Genomic DNA, 19,281 nt, shown 5'->3' on the forward strand with positions numbered 1-19,281 from the left:
CTCAGCAACTTAGTGAGACCTCACTTCAAAATAAGAAATAAAAAGGGCTGTGGTATAGCTCAGAGGTAGAATGCACCTGAGTTTAATCTCCAATACCAAAATAAATAAGTAAATAAAGAAATAAATGAAAAAATAAATACAACTGACTTTTTGTAAGTTTATTTGGTATTCTGCACCTCTATAATCATTTTAATATGGTATTCAATTTTATTTTCTACCATTTTATTAAGTATTATTGCATCTATGTTTATCAGAGATAGTGACCTATAATTTTCTTTTTTGTAGTATCCTTTTCTGGTTTGGTGTCAGAATAATGCTGAATTCTGTTCCCATATAGTATTGATGTCCTTTGTAATGCATAATTTTTAATTTATGGGGTTTTTTTTGGTGGTACTTGAAATTGAACCCAAAGATGTTCTACCTCTGAGCCATACTCTCAACTCTATTTTATTTTTTATTTTGAAACAAGGCCTCATTATTGCTGAAGCTAGCCTTGATCTTGTTATCAATCTTCCTATCTCAGTCTCCCAAGAACCGATTTTTAAAATTATGATAAATTTAAATTAATTTTTTCATTTGTTGCTAGTGCTTTTGTTGTTCTATATAGTAAGACTCTATTTAGCCCAAAGAAGTTATCATCATTAGGTTCAGTGGCACATGTGCATAATTTCAGCTACTTACTTGGGAAGCTGAGGCAAGAGGATCATAACCTCCAGGTTAGCCTGGGTACCCTAGATATATTTTATATAGATATAAAGTAAAAATCATTGGGGATGTAGCTCAGTGTTAGAGCATTTGCGTAGAATGTGCAAAATCCTGGATTTAATCCCAAATTAAAAAATAATACATTGTTTTTTTCTACTAATAGTTTTAGCCATTTATGTCTATGATCCATTTTCTATTCACTTTTGTTATGGAGTAAGGAAGGGTCAAGCTTCATTCATTTTTATGTGGAAATGCAGTCATTCTCAGTACCATACTGTGAATGGATTATTCCTTCCACACTGAATTGCCTTGGGACCTTGTTGATAATCAGATGAAAGGTCAATTTTATTTAATTAAATTACATATCTCTCTTACGCTAGTACCACAGTATCTTGACAACTATAGCTTTGTGATAACTTTTTTTTTTTTCTATTGGTGGTACTGAGGTTCCTGAAAGTCCTTCTACCTCCGGGCTGCACTCCCAGACCTATTTTTTTTATATTTTTGTTTGGAAACAGGGTCTCTTAAGCCAGCGCGGCTGGCTTCGAACCTGCATGATCCTCCTGTCTCCGGCTCCCAAGTGTGGGGATTACAAGTGTGGGCCACCACGCCTGGCTTTGTGATAACTTTTTAAATCAGGAAGTATTTGTCCTTCACCTGTGTTCTCGTTCAAGATCGTTTGGCTTATCTTGGTCTATTGCATTTCCATATACCTTTAAGATCACTTTATAAATTCATTCAAAAATGTTAGCTGAGTATATAGAGCAATTTGAAGACTATTGGAATTGTAATAATTTTAAGTTTTCTCATCCATTTGCATGGAGTAGCTTTTCATTTATTCATATCTTAAATTTTCTCAATGATGTTTTACAACTTTCTGAAGTTCTTTTTTAATTTTTTCTTGAGTATTTTGGGATTTTTAATATGCTATTTTAAACAATATTGTTTATTTCTTTTTATTCTATTTTATTATTTATATACTACTTATTTACTTATTTTGGGGTATTGGGGATGCAACCCAGAGACTTTCTACCTCCAAGCTACACTCCCAGCCCTATTTTTTATTTTTTTATTTTTTGAAACTCAGTGAGGGTCTCACACAGTTACAAAGGGCCTCACTAAGTAGTAGCCGAGGCTGTCCACAAACTGTGATCCTCCTGTCTTAGCCTCCCAAATGCTGGGATTACCATACCCAACTTTGTTTTCTATTTCATTTTTCTGATTTTTCATTGTTAGTATGTAGAACTTCAGTTGATTTTTGAATACTGATCATATATTCCACAAAATTATTGAATTGCTTTATTATCTCTAACAGTTTTGTTTTGTGGGAACAGGAATCGTTTTAAAGATTTTATGTCAACAAAGTCATGTTATTTGACTGTACATACAGTCTTATTTCTTTCTTTTTAATTTAGATACCTTTTTTATTATTTTATTTGCTTATTGATTTATATAGAATTTTCACTATAGTACTGAATAGAAATTGAGAGTAGATATGTGGAAATTCTTTTTTTTTTAACCTCATCTTAGGGGAGATTGGACTTTTTTTTAAAGAAATGTAACTAATTAATTTGTACCTCTTCATAAAATATCTACTGTTAGAACTGAAGGAAAAGAAGTAATAGATATTAAGTGGAAATATTTGTTTAGAAGTTGTGTATTTTCTCATTTAGGGTACAAAATGTGTATCCTTTCATTGCAATTAGATGAAAACAAAGGTACACATGGAATTCATCATAGATCTACAATTTCTTCCATGAGAAAAGTCAAAACACATTTTTATGCTCTAAAAAGGAATTTTAGTCAGATACATAGAGATCAAGCTATAAGATCACAGGTCCATTTCTACTTTCAATCTCCAGGAAAGAAATCTTGACTCCATGTTCTTACATAAGAAATACTGGCTATATTAAACTGACTGAATAAAGTCCTAACATCTTTGTCTCATTATAATTCAAAATTTAAAATATGGTCTGCCTCAGAGAGAAGAGATAATCCCTAATTTAGAAGTTCCTAAAACAGTCCTACTTTAGACTGTGAATATTTCCAATGAGTGTAACTTAAGAGTCTTCATACACTCTTCTGTTGGAAACTGTCTGATGAATAGATTCATTGATGTTTGTTGAAAGAGTAAATGAAAGCAGGGGCACACGAGCCACTGCTCTCAACTGATCTCTTCATCAGGTGGCTCTTTGAACTATAAGAGCTCCTCACATATTTTCAGTAGCAGAATCTTCTCTTCAAATGAGAGCAGTAAGTGCTCAGCTCTAGCAACTGTACAATAGGTAAAAATTAGTGAATCCAACCGAAGAGGTAAGCAAGACGATGCAAGTGTCTAACCCAAAGATAAATGATTGGCTCAAGATGTATAGGGAAATAATGATTCCAAATATTGTTCCAGAAAATTATTAAGATCAAAGCTGGGCATGGTGGCACACACTTGTAATCCCATCACTTAGGAGGCTGAGACCAGAGGATCTCAGTTCACATACAGCCTCGGCTACTTAGTGAGGCCCTTTGCAACTCAGTGAGATCCTGTTTTATTTATTTTATTTTATTTTTTATTTTTATGTGGATCATACTGAAAATGGCATACATTCAGATTGTGCTTTGTGCCTTCTCTCCCACCACACTTCCGCTTCCCCCTCCCAACAATGAGTGTCCAGGTTAACCATGCTGCATTCACACTTATATACATATTTGTATGTAGCTCCTCCATTAATCAACCTCAGCCTTCTTCCTCACCTACCCTTCCTTTCTTTCTTTGCTGAGGTTTCCCCTCCATTATTTGGAGTCCCTCTGGTATCCCTAGTATTCCCTAGTTTGGGCATATTAGAGAAAAACATATGTCCCTTCTCTTTCTGTGCTTGGCTGATCTCACTTAACATTATGTTCTCCAGGTCTTTCCATCTTCATGTGAATGACATGATTTTGTTCTTTATTGCTGAGTAGAATTCCAATGTGTGTATTTCCCATAATTTTGGAATCCATTCATCTGTTGATGGAGACCTAGGTTGGATCCATATTTTGGCTATTACAAATTGTGCTGCTTTGAACATGAGTATGCATATGTTACTATAATTCTCTTATTTCAACCCCTTTGGAAAGATAACCAGGAGTGGTATAGCCAGATTAAATGGTGGATCCATTCCCAGTTTTCTAAGGAATCTCCACAGTGATCTCCATAGCAGCTGGACTAGTTTATACTCCCACCAACAGTGTAAAAGAGTTCCTCTTTCCCCACATCCTCACCAGAATTTGTTGTTAATACAGTTATTTATTCATGCCACTCTGATTGGGGTTAGATGGAATTTCAGCATAGTTTTGATTTGCATCTCCCTGATGGCTAATGATGTTGAACATTTTTTCATGTATCTCTTAGCCATTTGTATCTCTTCCTTTGTGAAATATCTATTCAGTTCAGTTCCCGGTTTCTTGATTGGGTTATTTGTTTTGCTAGTGTAGAGTCTTTTGAGCTCTTTTGTATATTCTGGATATTAGCCCTCTATCAGAGTGGTGGCTGGTAAAGGTCTTCTCCCATTCTTCAGGCTTTCTCTTTAGGTTCTTGGTGGTTTCCTTTGATGAGCAGAAACTTTTTAGTTTGATACCATCCCACTTGTTCATTCTTGCTTTAATTTCCTGCGCTTTGGAGGTCTTGTTGAGAAAGTTACTGCCTATGCCTATATGTTGTCCTGTTGAACTTATGCTCTCCTGTAATAGCTTCACAGTATCATGTCTAATTTCCAAATCTTTGATCCATTTTGAGTTGATTCCTGGACACTGTGAGAAGTAAGGATTTAGTTCCACCTTTCTATAAATTGACAGTCAGTTCTCCCAGGAGCAGACAAGGATGCCCACTATCACCACTTCTTTTCAATATAGTCCTTGTGACTCTTGACACAGCAATAATACAAGAGAAGGATATCAAAGGAATTCAAATAGGAAAAGAGGAATTAAAATTATTCTTGTTTGCATATAACAGATCCTTTATCTAGAAGACCCAAAGAACTGAACCAAAAGACTACTGGAGCTGATTAACCAATTCAGCTAAGTTGCAGGATACAAAATCAATCTAAAAAAATCAGTTGCTTTTCTATATCCCAACAATGAATCCACAATGAAAGAATTAAAACAATCCCATTCACCATAACCTCAACACCAATAAAATACCTATGAAAAAACGTAACCAAAGAATAGTTTGGTTATTCTACAGTAAAAGACTTCTACAATAAAAGCCTTCTACAATAAAAACTATAAAAGAAAGAAATTAAAGAAGACCTTGGAAGATGGAAATATCTCCCTTGTTCATGGATAGTCATAAGAAATATCATCAAAATGACCATTCTGCCAAAAGTGATTACAGATTCAATTCAATTCCTATCAAAATATGAATGATATTCTTTACAGACCCAGAAAAATCAGTGATGAATTTTATATTGGAGAAAGAAAAGATCCAGAATAGCCAAAGCAATTCTCAGCAGTAAGAACCATGCAGGAGGCATCACAATCCCTGACTTCAAATTATACTATAGAGCAATAGTAGTAAAAACCAGCATGGTACTGCCACAACATCAGGCATACAGAGCAGTGGAACAGAATAGACGATACAGAAACAAATCCACACACTTATAGTCAATTGATCTTTGACAAAGGGGCCAAACTCATAGTTCGGAGAAGAGATCTTGTTTTAAAAATAATAAGAAAGCCAGGTGTGGTGGCACATGCTTATAATCCCAGCATTCTGGAGGCTGAGACAGGAAGAATGAAGTTCAAGGTCAGCCTCAGCTACTTAGTGAGGCCCTTTGCAACTCACTGAGACCCTGTTTCAAAATAAAGAATAAAAAATAGGGCTGGGGTGTAGCTCAGAGGTAGAATGCCCTAGATTTCATCATCAGTACTGCAAAGTAAACAAATAAACAAATATATAAATAAATAATTATAGAAATAAAAATACTAAAAAATAAGGCTGGAGGTGTAGCTTGTAGGTACAATACCCCTCAGTTCTATCCCCAGTACTGAAAAAATATTAAGACCAATATTTATTTTCTTCATTATAATATTTTAGTCAACAATATTTTGCTAGTGAGGGTGAAGATCACCAACTTCTGTGTGCATGTATGTTCTTATCACTCTAAACATCATTATGATGTGAGACTACAGCGTGTCAATAAGAGTATATTTTCAATTTTTCAATATTTTTCCCAATAATTTTTCAGCTTATAATTTCAGTTTTTCACATAAATTCCCCCATGAAGACACTATACATATGAAGAAATAAAAAGACACTGTGTAAATACTTATAACACCTGAAAGAAGTTTCAAATTATTTTTAATTTGCACATATTTCAGGAGGTTAGCTTAAAAATGTTAACAGCCTTCCTGATACACTGCAGCAGGTTGGTTAATAGCCCAGAGATATCCAGATGTGAATCCCTCTAGAGCCTGTGAAAATTACCTTACTTGTTAAAAGAGATGTGTAGATGCTACTAAAGTAAGAAGACTGATATGGGGAAGAGTATCCTAGATTATTACATACGACAGATAATCAGGAATGTTCCTATAAGAAGAAATTGAAGGAAAATTTAACATAGAAGATCCCAGTATAATACTAAAGCAAGATACTAGGTGTGTTGGTCAAATGAGAACAATTTAGATGTTTTATAGACTCTTGCTTTCAGAGATTTCAGCCATGAGCAGCTGCCTCCAAGGCAGAAATATCAGGGTGGAAGAGCATGACAGAGAAAAATGGCTCAGCACATGTCAATGAGGAGGTGGTGAGAGTGAGATAAAGGGGCCAGAGACAAGATACTGTCCCCAAGAATGTGTCCCCAACGGCCCATTTCCTCGAACCATGCCTCACCTGTCCACAGTTTCCATCACCTCCCAGAAGTCCCTTTAAATTAGTAACTCATCAAATGGATTAATCTACTGATGAGGTTACAGCCCTTATGATCCAGTGATCTCCTAAAAGCCCCACCTCTGAACACTGCAGCACTGGGGTCAAGCCTTCAACCTATGAGACTCTGGGGGACATTTCAGATGCAAACCATAACACTATACCACCTGACTTAAAGGCAAGTATGAGCCAAAGAATGCAAGTAATAAAGCTCTGAAAAGTAGAAAAGGCCAGAAAGTATTTCTTCCCAGGAGCCTTTGGTAGTACCATGGTCCTGACTGTACCTTGATTTTGCCCCAGTAAAGTGATTTTAGGCTTTTCACTATGAAGAAATAAATGTCCATTATTTTAAGCCTGTGAGTTTGAGTTTGCAGTTTTGTCATAGCAGCTATCAGGAACTTATATACATATGTACATTAAAGTTATTTATACACAGTGGTTTATGTTACATGTTTTTTGGCCACTATTGAGTATGTATGATGCGCTAACACTTTGCCAGGGCTTTGGGATGATAGAGTGATGGAATGGATGCAGGAGTACACAGCCCTCTGTGGCAGAATGAACCATCTGTAAGACAGGTAAAATAGTGGGCAAAAGCCCACTAATAGTGACATGTACGTATAGATATATACACAACTGGAGACTGCTGGAGTTCTGTATGGGATAGATCAGGGTAGAAGCTTTACGGGCTAGAAAGGGGCACAATTATGCTAATGCATTTGGCTAATGGGTGGCGACTGAGAGTTTCATATCATTGAGACTGAGATTTAGATATGAGTTTTAGAAAGATTCTTCTCACTGAAATGAAAAAAAAAAGAGGAGGTAGGAGGAAAAACTAAAGAGGACAATAGAAATGAGGTTTTACTAGGTGGCTGAGGACTTTCATGCAGCCACACATTGCAGTCAGTCTGCAAGCTTTGCAGTGGATCTCCAGGAAGACAGGAGTGTAGCAGTGAGTGCTCCTTAGCAGCAGTCCTTGGCAAGGTTACTTTTGCTTCCCCTCCCTTTGCCTTTTCCCAAGGTTGCTTCCATCCCTAATTCCCTTGCATGGATTATATCCTCTGGCTTTTGTCTGCCATTCTAATGCCTAAAGAGAAGCCCTACTTAAGTGGTCAAAATGTTAACTGCTAAATAATCTTTGCTTAGATATACGCATGTAAATTGCTGTGAGGTTCACCTTTTAGAAAAGTTAAACCTCTCGGCCTAAAAAGAACTACATACATTATCCACAGGAGACTGAGGTCATGCCATGCTCTTGAGAAGTAAAAGGAGCTACATACCCTGCATGATGAAGACCCTGCTCTGAACATAGCTCTCTTACCTAATCCGTCCTTTCCCTCGCTATATATGGCCCTTGAATAAACATGACTCAATCCTACCTGACTCAATCCTACCAACTCCCATCTCTCAAATCCCAAATATTGGCTTTTGAGCAGTGATCAACCTGAAAAAAAAAATTAAAAACAAAAACCAAACAAACAAAAAAAAACTGAATTAAAGCAGATCAGCAGAGATAAAGAAATGTAAAAGAGAAAAACACCACCAAAGTACAAAGTAGCAATATTATATAAACTATATATAAAAACCATGTTAAAACAGAAAAGCATACAAGGCAAAATCTCAATATAAAAATAGAGCCGGGTGTGGTGGCGCACGCTTATAATCGCCGCGCTTGGGAGGCAGAGACAGGAGGATCGCGCAGATTCAAAGCCAGCCTTGCGCGCTGGCTTAGGAGACCCTGTTTGCAAATAAAAATGTAAAGATAGGTCTGGGAGTGTAGCCCAGAGGTAAAAGGGCTTCCAGAAACCCCAGTACCACCAAATACATACATACATACATACATACATACATACATACACACACACACACACACACACACACACACACACACACACATACACACAGTCTTTATTTTGTTAATTAAATTTCCTTGGCTTATTACCATTCTTACTTGTGTAGTGGTTTGAAGAGCTCTTCAATGTCTTCTCAACCTTAAAGGTGTATAGGATTTGGGAAGTCAGTCAGTCATTTGGAAGAAACTGTAGACAACTAAAATGCTTTTATCCTGCAAGAATGCTCTGTATATAATTATTTGGTCACTTCTGTGTGGTAGGCTCATGAGGAGAGTTCAAATAGTAAAGGTTTTTTTATCTCTGAAATTCATAAATCTTTGCCAGAGTGCTATATAAAATGTTCATTTAATCAATTTGGTTAAGAAATAAACAACTTCTGTCCTCAAACCAAATTTCTCTATTCAGCCCAAATTTATTTATATGTAGAGATAACTAAAATATTTCAACTATATAAAACTAAAGACACATACAGATTATTTAAACTTTCTAAATATATTGATTCTCTATTTCCCACAAAGAGAATCTATTTTTTATTTTCTTGGTACTGAGAATTAAACTCAGGGGCATTCTCCTTCTAGCCCTTTTTCTAATTTTTCTTATGAAGTAGTGTCTCATAAGTTACTGTGTGCTGTCCTTAAACCTAAAGAGATGACTTAAATGATGATTTTGTTTTGTCTCCACAACATACCTCCTTATGTATGACACATAATTAATTAAATTGTAATAGCATTAAGCTGCAATTGCTAAGCTATTTCTGGATGAAGTATTAATGCGGATAATGAATTGCGTATAAAAGCCAATCATAATTTATCTGGAATCAAACATAAAAGAGATTATATGTTAATTTTATAATCTGATGAATTAACGTTGATTCAAGAAGTAACCACAGGGTTACTTGTTGTATTGTTTTTTCTGCATACTCACATTCTTTTAACAATATTGCTTCTTAGCTTGTAGCAATGCAATTTCACTTTCTCTACTCCAAAACTGTATGTCATTTATAAAATAGAGCCAGGTTTTCTGTACTGCTTAACCATGTATTGCATAACTGACTTCCCTCTAGATCTGCTTTCCTTAAATGTAGCTATTTTACCAAAAAAGGTTGTCAAAACACAATCAGTGCAAACATACACATTTCTAAACTTGTACATAGGCATATGTACTGACTCTTTTCAAGTGTTTTTTTTTTTTTTTTTTTTTTTTTTTTTTGGTGGTACTGGAAATTGAACCACCCAGGGGCATTCTACCTCCAAGCTACACCCTCAGCCCTATTTTTTTTCTTTATTTTGAAACAGGGTCTCACTAAGTTGCAGAGGGCCTCACTAAGTAGCTGAGCTTGGTGGAGAACCTATGATCTTCCTATCTCAGCCTCCCAAGTACTGGGATTACAAGCATGAGCTACCACTTCCAGATGACTCTTACCAAGTCTAAACTAGTGCTTTCATTGATTTGGCTGAAAGATGCTGAGAGGTGATGAGGGGAACGGATCCAGGGTATGCAATAGGGATGGAGAAATGAACACAATTCTGTCCTGAATTTCAATGAGCTTTGCATTTAGCAAGAGAAATTAGACATGTATATAAAGAATTGTTTAAAGAGCTAAGCATAGTTTTAAAAAGAAAAGGAAATGTTTTCTAAAATAGGTAGAAGTGTATTTTACCCTAAAGGATGAGCGTCTCATGAAAAGAGGAGAAAGAGCATGCCAAACAGACGTCATATTCTTGGAACTTTTTGAGGTCTCACTGAGGAGTTAGTATGTAAAAGGAAGACAGATAAAACTGCAAATAGGCCAGTGGTTTGATCATATTTGTTTATTATTATTGTTATTATTATTATTATTATTGTTGTTGTTGTTGTTACTACTACTATCATCATCATCATCATCATCATCATCATCATCATCATTTTGTGTGTGTGTGGTGCTGGGGACTGAACCCCAGGGCATTCTACACTCCCAGCCCTACATTTGTATGCTTTTTTTTTTTTTTTTTACGGTACTGGGGATGTAACCTAGGGACACTGTACCTCGGAGCTACACCCCAACCCTATTTTTCAGTCTTTTTATTTTTTGAAACAGGGTTTCACTGAGTTGCAAAGGGCCTCAATAAGTATCTGAGACTGTCTGGGATTGCGACCCTCTGGTCTCTGCCTCCTGAATGCTGGGATTACAAACCTGTGCCACCATGCCAGGCTTTATTATTTATTTTGAAAGAGGATCTCACTAAATTGCTGAGGGCCTCACTAAGTAGACATTTGTATTTTAGTTTAATGATTGCTGGCTCTTAGTATGATAGACAGAAAACAAGAGAAATAGAAAGAGAAAAGACAAAGATTCAAGATACTTAGGAAGTAAAAATATTAAGACCTGAGGATTCAGTCATGCATTCAGAAATATGTTTTGAATATTGTGAACTGAAGTTGAAAACCTACATTTGTGTTTATTATTCTGCAGGTTGCTTGAACTCATCTCACTAGAACATCTTGGTTATGCAGACTGGGAAGTTGTGGATCAAATGCCAAATTTATCTTGAACTATGAAGTTACCTTGGGCTGCCCTCTGCCCTTTAAAGCAGCCATTCACTATCAACCTCCTTATCTGGTCTAACAGCCCAGAAATTTTTAGATAAGACTTTTGAATGTATCTGTAATCTTGACATACCTCTAGACTCCACCAATCCTAAATAGCTGAGAATGTTGTAAGATAATATCTGAATTCTATAGAGGAAATTGCCCTACTTTGGTGTAATTCACCTACCTGACGCTCCTACCAGTGTAACTGGTAAATGTATTGAATTAGAATTTTCTTCCATTTTATTCTGTAACCATAAAAGCTCACATAATTTCTCCCAATAATGGGATCTACTAGATAATTTGAATCTATGTTTCTGGGTCATAGCTACTCATATTGAACTCAGAATGAACTCTTCTTATTTCCTTTAAAGTGAAGTTGTTATGTGAAAACTGAATTTCTAGTACTATTTTAGGCACCATGGATACAATTGAAAAAATGAAAGAAAAAGGTTGGGCATGGTGGTGCACAATTGTAATCTCACAACTTGGGAGGCTGAGACATAAGAATCACAGGTTCAAGACCAGCCTCAGCAACTTAGGAAAACCCTGAGCAACTTAGACTCTATTTCAAAGTAAAAAATTAACAGTGCTAGTGATATGACTCAGAGGTAGAATTCCCCTGGGTTCAAAGAAGGAGGAAGAGGAATATTTAACCATCTAAGTTGACAGAAGTAAGGAAAGTAAGCAAGTCAGGCTTTTCTACTGTCTTAAAATTTTACCATATAGTGAAAAGAGAGAGAGAAAGAGATTTTGCTGCCCAAACTAAATCATCCCCAGTCAACACAAAGGCAGGAAACATCTCCTCACACTACACCTTGTACTTTCTCATCAGATGGTGGTAATACTCATTAGGAATCGACAGTGGCTGACAGGATATGGGCACAAACTTCATTTTTTAAAGTTTTTTATAATGAGGTACAATTTTAATATTTGCCTCCATAGTGCTTTTAATCTCCAATTATATCCATTAAAATAGATAACTCAGAATTTATTAGATTGTATCCCCACAGCTATGTGTCTGGCAGGGGATGTAGAGGGTACCTAAGCATGAAGAGTAATTATCCTCATATGGAAGTTTCCCTGATACTATCTTGGGGAATCACGTTTATGTCTTATAAAAGCAAATGGAAGACAAAGTCCATTCTTCAAGTACTTAAAGAGGTAAAACGTGTACTTTTTTATTAGAACCAGACTGGGGTCACTACTTTGCACCTCAGTTCTCCCTGATGAAAATACAACTCTTAGTAGTAAGTTAACTCTTACTCATAACACACACACACACACACACACACACACACACACACACACACACAACACGCATATACACAGGCAGACATATACACACACATTTACACTATGACTTTATTTGTGGCCATTAAAAGACCCTCTCCTCTGTGCCCTCACATTGGGCTGGATGCCACACACTTAAAATCCCAATACTTGGGAGGCAGAGACAGAAGAACCACAGGTTTGAGGCCATTGAACAGTAACTTATCAAGACCCTGTTTCAAAATAAAGAATACAAAGGAACTGGAAATATAGATCAGAGGTAGAATGCCCCTGGGTTGAATCCCCTGTATCTCAAAAAGAAATATTTTTTCTTAGATAGATATGTGTCTTATCTCTAGAGGTGACAAAATAGGGCATTTCAGTTATTTTAAAAATAATGTTAAAAAGATATACTATAAAAGTATCTTAACACAAATATTACAAAAGTTATAAAACACTAGTTTTGACTTTAAAACTTTTATTTGTCAAAATATTTTAGCATTTCCTACCAACTTTGGGTATTGGACTGCAAATTTGTTGAGTTGGAAATATTCCACTTCCTTGAAGATATTTCATCTCTAATGTGAAATGATTATTTTCAAATTAAAAGATATAGACACATACATGCACAAATTCACGTAAAATTAGAAATGAATAAAAGATGAATTTTAAAAATGACTTGCATTTAAAATAATCTTGTAAATACTATCTTCAAATTATACCTTAAAGTCACTTTTTCATTTATTTAATTTTTGTCACCACCCTAGTCTAACCTATCATCATAGTTTACCCTAACTACATTGTCTCCCAAATGGCGTTTTTGTCCTTTGTTATTGTATAGATAATGGTCAAAAGTGGCCTCTTAAAAAATGTAAATTGGATCACATTACTCACTACACATCCCAGCTGACAACTCTGCTTGTGCTTGACCTTGATCCATGCTCCTTGACATGTCTAAGATTCTCCCTGTTTCTTTCTCTTTTTTTTATTGTTTTTTGACAGTACTAAGGATGGAACCCAGGGGCACTCTACCTCCAAGCTGCAAGCTTCACCCCAGCCCTATGTTTGTTATTCTTTTTTCTTTTTTTTTTTTTTTTTTTTTTTTTTGCGGGTCTGGGGATGGAACCCAGGGGCATTCAACCTCCAAGCTACACCCTCTGCCCTATTTTTTTTTAATTATTTATTATGAAACCAGGTCTCACTGAGTTGCAGAGGGCCTCACTAAGTAGCTGAGGCTGTCCACGAACTGCGATCCTCAGGTCTCAGCCTCCCGAATGTTGGGATTACAAGCGTGCGCCACCACGCCTGGCTATTCTTTATTTTGAAACAAGATCTCACTCTGTTGCAGAAGGCCTTACTAAGTAGCTGAAGCTGTCCAGGAGCCACGATCCTCCTATCTCAGCCTCCTGAATGCTGGGATTACAAGTGTGCACCACCAAGCCTGGCTCTCCCTATTTCTTCAAGGTCACTTCACACAGCTCTCCAGTCCCTCTATACAGGATTCTTTTTTTTTTTTTTTTTTTTTTTTTTTTTGCAATACTGGGGGTAGAACCTCTGAGCTACATCCCTAGCCCTATTTTTTTATTCTTCAGACAGGTTCTCATTAAGTTGCAGAAAGCCTCACTAAGTAGCTGAGGCTGACTGCAAACTTATGATGCTCCTGTCTCAGCCTTCCAAGTACTGGAATTAAAGGCATGTGCCACCATGCTCAGGTTCAGAATATTTTTCCTACTACACATGTCACACTAACTGTATTAACACTGTTATCTGTTATGTAGTTTCCCCCTGGCTGTCTCCTTCTCAGTGGTCACATATTAGATATATGTCACTTAAATGAAGATTTTCCTAAAGTCTAAACATTTTATTCTCAAAATTAATCAAGACCTCACATCCATTCTACTTCCAAGCTATTACATTCCCAGCCTTTATTTTTATTTTGAAAGAGGGTCATGCTAAATTGTTGAGGTTTTCCTTCAACCTACAATCCTCCTGTCTCAGCCCTGCCCCCCAAGGACTGGGCTTATAGGCATACACCACCACAACTGGCTGAGACATAAAATTATTTTAATGCATTTGTTTTTTGTCAATCCTCTACTGTACAAAAATCTCCATGAGTTCCTACCTTACAGTTTTAAAACTGTAAATCCAAATTATATAAGAAGAGCAAGTACATAGCTGGTATTAAGTATACAGGTTTTGATGGAATGAATGGATAAACATACCAATATGCACATAAGCATATGAACGCTAAAAATCAAAGATTAGAGTCACTGGGCTTTGACTTCCTAAAAATAGATCCATGGTGAGTATGTAATGTTTCTGAAAGTCATATAAATCATTTATAAGTCTGCAGAGTAATCAAAGAAACAGATACAGGGCAATGATGCCACTCATATGAAAAATCACTAAACCTTAAGTGACATCCATATAATGATATATCTTAACAATTAACTAATAAATTTGCCATAAAGAAGAACCATCACTAACCTGACTTGTACTATAGAACTGTTGATTTGCCATTTCAGGTACTACTGAAAAAGCTCTGTAGGGCTAAGCTAAGACTTTGATAATTAAGATCAACACTTATGAATTTGTCTACAGAATTTACCAGTTTAGCACAAATTATCTCTTTTCATACTCCTCTGTAAAATTCTAACTTGTTTAGTCTTCAAAGTAAAAGGATACAAAAAAAAAAAGAACAGAAATTTCGTAAGCTCCACAGTCATTATCAGTCTCAGCCTGCTCCTCTAACTTTCATGCCAAGTCCTATTTAAATCTCATTTATTTTCCCATTTATCCATATCTTTAAAATTTACCCAATTAAAGTTAGGAAGGAAGGAAGGAGAGAGAGAGAGAAAGAAAGAAAGAGAAAGAAAGAAAGAAAGAAAGAAAGAAAGAAAGAAAGAAAGAAAGAAAGAGGAAGAAAGGGGAAGAAAGGAAGGAAAGAAGGAAGAGAAAGAAAGAAAAGAAAGGAAGGAAGGAAGGAAGGAAGGAAGGAAGGAAGGAAGGAAGGAAGGAAGGAAGGAAGGAAGGCAGGTAGTCTTCTCTCTGATTTTATCTCAGGTCTATAGCCTTACCACCCTGTATATGCCAGATCTTATCTGATTTATATCTCTGAAAACTCAGATTGCCTTATTTAATTTCTATCATTTTTATCCCATTTTTGGAGGAATATATTCATATGTAGCATTGTAAAGTATTCAAAGTTAAGTTTTTTCTCATTGATATTTTATCAACTACATCAGAAGAAATTGATGGAAGAGTATAAAAAGTCCCACAAGAAACATAATATATGTGTGTCTTTCCTAGGCTTTGGCTAGTGAACGAGCTGGTGGCCAAGGCACAAAGGCACAGACAGTGAGCAAGTCAAATATTCAAAGTCAGATAGTCTTTGGGACATGTGTGCCTCATGTGATAGAGCATTACAGACCAAGGAAAACAAGAACAATTATTAAACACAACAAAGCTGCGGATTCTGGCCTTGGAAAAGCCTCGTAGCTGTGTGCTAATGTCATCAGTAATCCGCTTCCTCTCCTTACCAGAGCTGCTGCAGTAGGACGGGTCAACGGGCCTCCCATTCTTATCAGAGCAGGCTACAGCCCGAAAGCGCAGGCCTGCTCCGCACTCTTTGCTGTCTCCAGGGATCTGCAGTCCTCGCTGAGGCTCCCTTCTGCCTTCTGGAAGAATGCAATCTGACCAGTTTCCATAAGGCTGAGATATAAATACATCACAAGGACACAGTTCCGTCTCCACTAAAGGGTACAGGTCGGCATCCTGGCACTTCTCCTTCTTTCTGCTTTTTCCTGTTCCAACAAAAGACAATGTATATTATTTCCCTATCTGTTGTTTTGTTAAAATTTACAGTTTTGTATTTATAAACTTTTAGAATATTAAGCCTTAAATAAAATATTTTATTTTTTCTTTCCTGTCATTTTTTTTTTTTTTGACTGAGGATTGAACTCAGGGACATTCTACCTCTAAGCTACACACTAGCCCTATTTTTATTTTATTTATTTTTATCTTTTATTGTTTGTTTGTGTATATATGTATGTATGTATGTATGTATGTATGTATGTATGTATGTATGTATATTGGTGGTACTGGGATTCCTGGAAACCTACCTCCGGGCTACACTCCCAAACCTATTTTTATACTTTTATTTGGAAACAGGGTCTCTTAAGCCAGCAAGGTCGGCTTCGAACCTGTGCCATCCTCCTGTCTCTACCTCCCAAGTGTGGGGATTACAAGTGTGAGCTCTTATTTTTATATTTTATTTTAAAACAATGTCTCACAAAGTTGTGGATGGCTTCACTAAATTGCTGAGGCTGGCCTCAAATTTTCTTGTTTCAGCCTTTTAAGTACTGGGATTACATGAATATGCCTATGCCTAGCTCTGAAATTGTTCTTTTTTTATTTTACTTTTTCAGTTTGTTTGTTTGTTTGTTCTGGAAGTATATCCAAGGACAATAAAAGTAACTCCCATAACATTCAAGCTAATTTTAAAGTACAAATGATTTCTTGTTGTAATCCAGTATAAAATATTGGGACGTTTGATCCAGTGGCTTAACAGCTAAAATTTCTTTACTTATTTATGATTATATTCTCCATATTTTATCCATGACAACAAATTGATTCACCCTATCTCCATTCTCCTTGAAAGTAAAGGTTGGCATGGAAATAAACAGAAGCCTAAGTAGTAACCCTCTTCCCTTTTTTCCAAGTTTTTAAAAACAGATCTTAAAATGAAGGCAGATTGCATCAGAACTGATAGACAAAGTTAAACTCATTTTGGTTCCTGCTACCAGACAACTCACAAATATTGACACAAGTAATAAATTGAAATAAATGATCAAAATATGTCAGAAAATTTTATCTGAAAAAAGTCATGGCTTCCATTTTGTGAGATCCTTTAAACTTAAGTGTTTTAGACTATGAGTTCACCTTACCAATGGACTTTGATGGACCTTTTACCTGACTTTGAGTAATGGCAGTGCAGTATCATTTTTACAGCTGTGAATGCTTGATAATCACATTTAATGGAATCCAATTCCCCCTGTACCTTGCTTCAACTTGCTGTCCACACACTTCCTCCAGATGACTAAAAATCGCCCATAATTGTACCCTTTGTTTTCTCATTAGTGAGTCATTAGCTAGAATTATGATGGGTTACAAACACTATAGTCATGGTTATTGGTCTATTTCCAGTCCTTAGGTCTGTTCTGTAAATGTCTGATACCAGCTGATATGTAGACCACTTCCTCATTGCGAGATGGTTTGTATCACATGCAATTCTGCAACTGTTGCCTGGATGACTGGCTCTATGATCTGCCATGATACTTATGTGCATGGAGATAAGAAGTTTTTTTTGTAGGACCTGAAACGATCAGGCAATAGTTTTAGCTATCCTTCTGATCCACTGGGTGTACTCATCTGCCTCTATTAATAGAAAGCTTTAGAATAAGCTTGAGAAACAAAGCCTCCATCACAGGCACAGAAATTTACTAGGTGAGTGACATATTGGTGGAGAGTGATCATTCCTTACTATCTGTATTTAGCCTGTCCAACTCCTCACGGATTTCCATAAAATCTTATTGAAACTTCCTGCCTACATCTCTTCAAATTTCACTCTCTTAACTAACTTAACCTTAGATTCTGTGTCCATCTGTTTCTTAAAACTACTCTTCCCAAATGATGCAACGTGAAAAAATGTCTTGCATTAAGACTTAATCACTTGATAATTCAGAGCGTTTGCACTCTCATTTTGAAAATATCCTTTCCAAATTCTATCATAATATATCTTTTTGTCCTTCACCACTACCCAATGTCCTGACCATCCTCCTAGCTACATCTTATTTATTATTTGGTGATTGTTTTTTCTCTACGTACCTTTCTTAACTGATGTGGTTCCTCAAAGAACCAATCGAGGTTTACTTTTCTTTCTTTCTTTCTTTCTTTCTTTCTTTCTTTCTTTCTTTCTTTCTTTCTTTCTTTCTTTCTTTTCTTTCTTTCTTTGTGGTGATGGGGATTGAGCACAGGAGCATTATACCTTCAAGCTACATCCCAAATTCATTTTTTCTATATTTTGAAACAGGGTATCACTAAGTTTTAGGGGGCCTCACTAAGTAGCTGAGGCTGGTCGTGAACCTGGGTCCTCCTGTCTCAGCCTCCCAAGTCCTGGGATTTTCTTTTCTGATCCTATATCTCCAATTACTTGAAGATTTTAAGGCACCATCCAAATCCCTTAAATCCCCAAATATTATCTTCACCCTATATTTTTTGCTCAAACTTCTGAGTCCTAGCCTAGAAATCTATACTTACAGGACCAATCAGACTCCTGGGGAAAATCCTACACTTGTTACATTTGCACCACAATCTTTTCTTCTCCTTCCCCATTTCCTATGATGATCAAGTATAAACTGAAATGTAACACTTGAATTGTTCTGTTGAAAGCCCTGGTTAATACTAGTAACAAAATATGGCATTCAAATGCATAAGAATCTATTCAAGCCGGGCGTGGTGGCGCACACTTGTAATCCCCGCACTTGGGAGGCTGAGACAGGAGGATTGCATGGGTTCGAAGCCAGCCTCAGCTACTTAGTGAGACCCTGTTTCCAAATAAAATAGAAAATAGGTCTGGGAGTATAGCCTGGAGGTAGAAAGACTCTGGGTACCACCCCCAGTACCACCAGCAAAAAAAAAAAAAGAATCTATTCATTCATTTATTCATTCATTCACTCATTTGTTTGTACTTGGGCTTGAACGCAGGTGTTTTCTACCTCCCAGTAATACTCCTAGTTCTATTTCATTTTATTTTTTTAATTTTTAATCAGGACCTCACTTAATTGCTGAGGCTGTTCTTGAACCTGTGATCCTCCTGTCTTAGCCTCCCAAGTATTGGGAATATGGGTAGGTACCATGATACCCAGCTTAAGGATCTCTTAAATCAGTTTATTTGTTTTGATACTAACTAATAGACACATATTCAGC

General features: G+C 36.4%; 1 protein-coding gene across 1 annotated transcript in view; it reads right to left on the reverse strand.

Moving 5' to 3' along the window:
* The window catches only part of THSD7B (thrombospondin type 1 domain containing 7B), a gene marked incomplete at both ends in the record, with an annotated part of 783,939 nt that overhangs the window by 247,056 nt on the left and 517,602 nt on the right, over nt 1-19,281 (reverse strand). Inside the window, one exon of the mRNA XM_080689965.1 lies at nt 15,834-16,097. Within this exon, the coding sequence (XP_080546091.1) occupies nt 15,834-16,097 (264 nt within the window). The remainder of the gene's footprint in view (nt 1-15,833; nt 16,098-19,281) is intronic.

This window comes from Muscardinus avellanarius (assembly GCF_963383645.1).
Source record: "Muscardinus avellanarius genome assembly, chromosome: 2".
Classification (NCBI taxonomy): Eukaryota; Metazoa; Chordata; class Mammalia; order Rodentia; family Gliridae; genus Muscardinus; species Muscardinus avellanarius.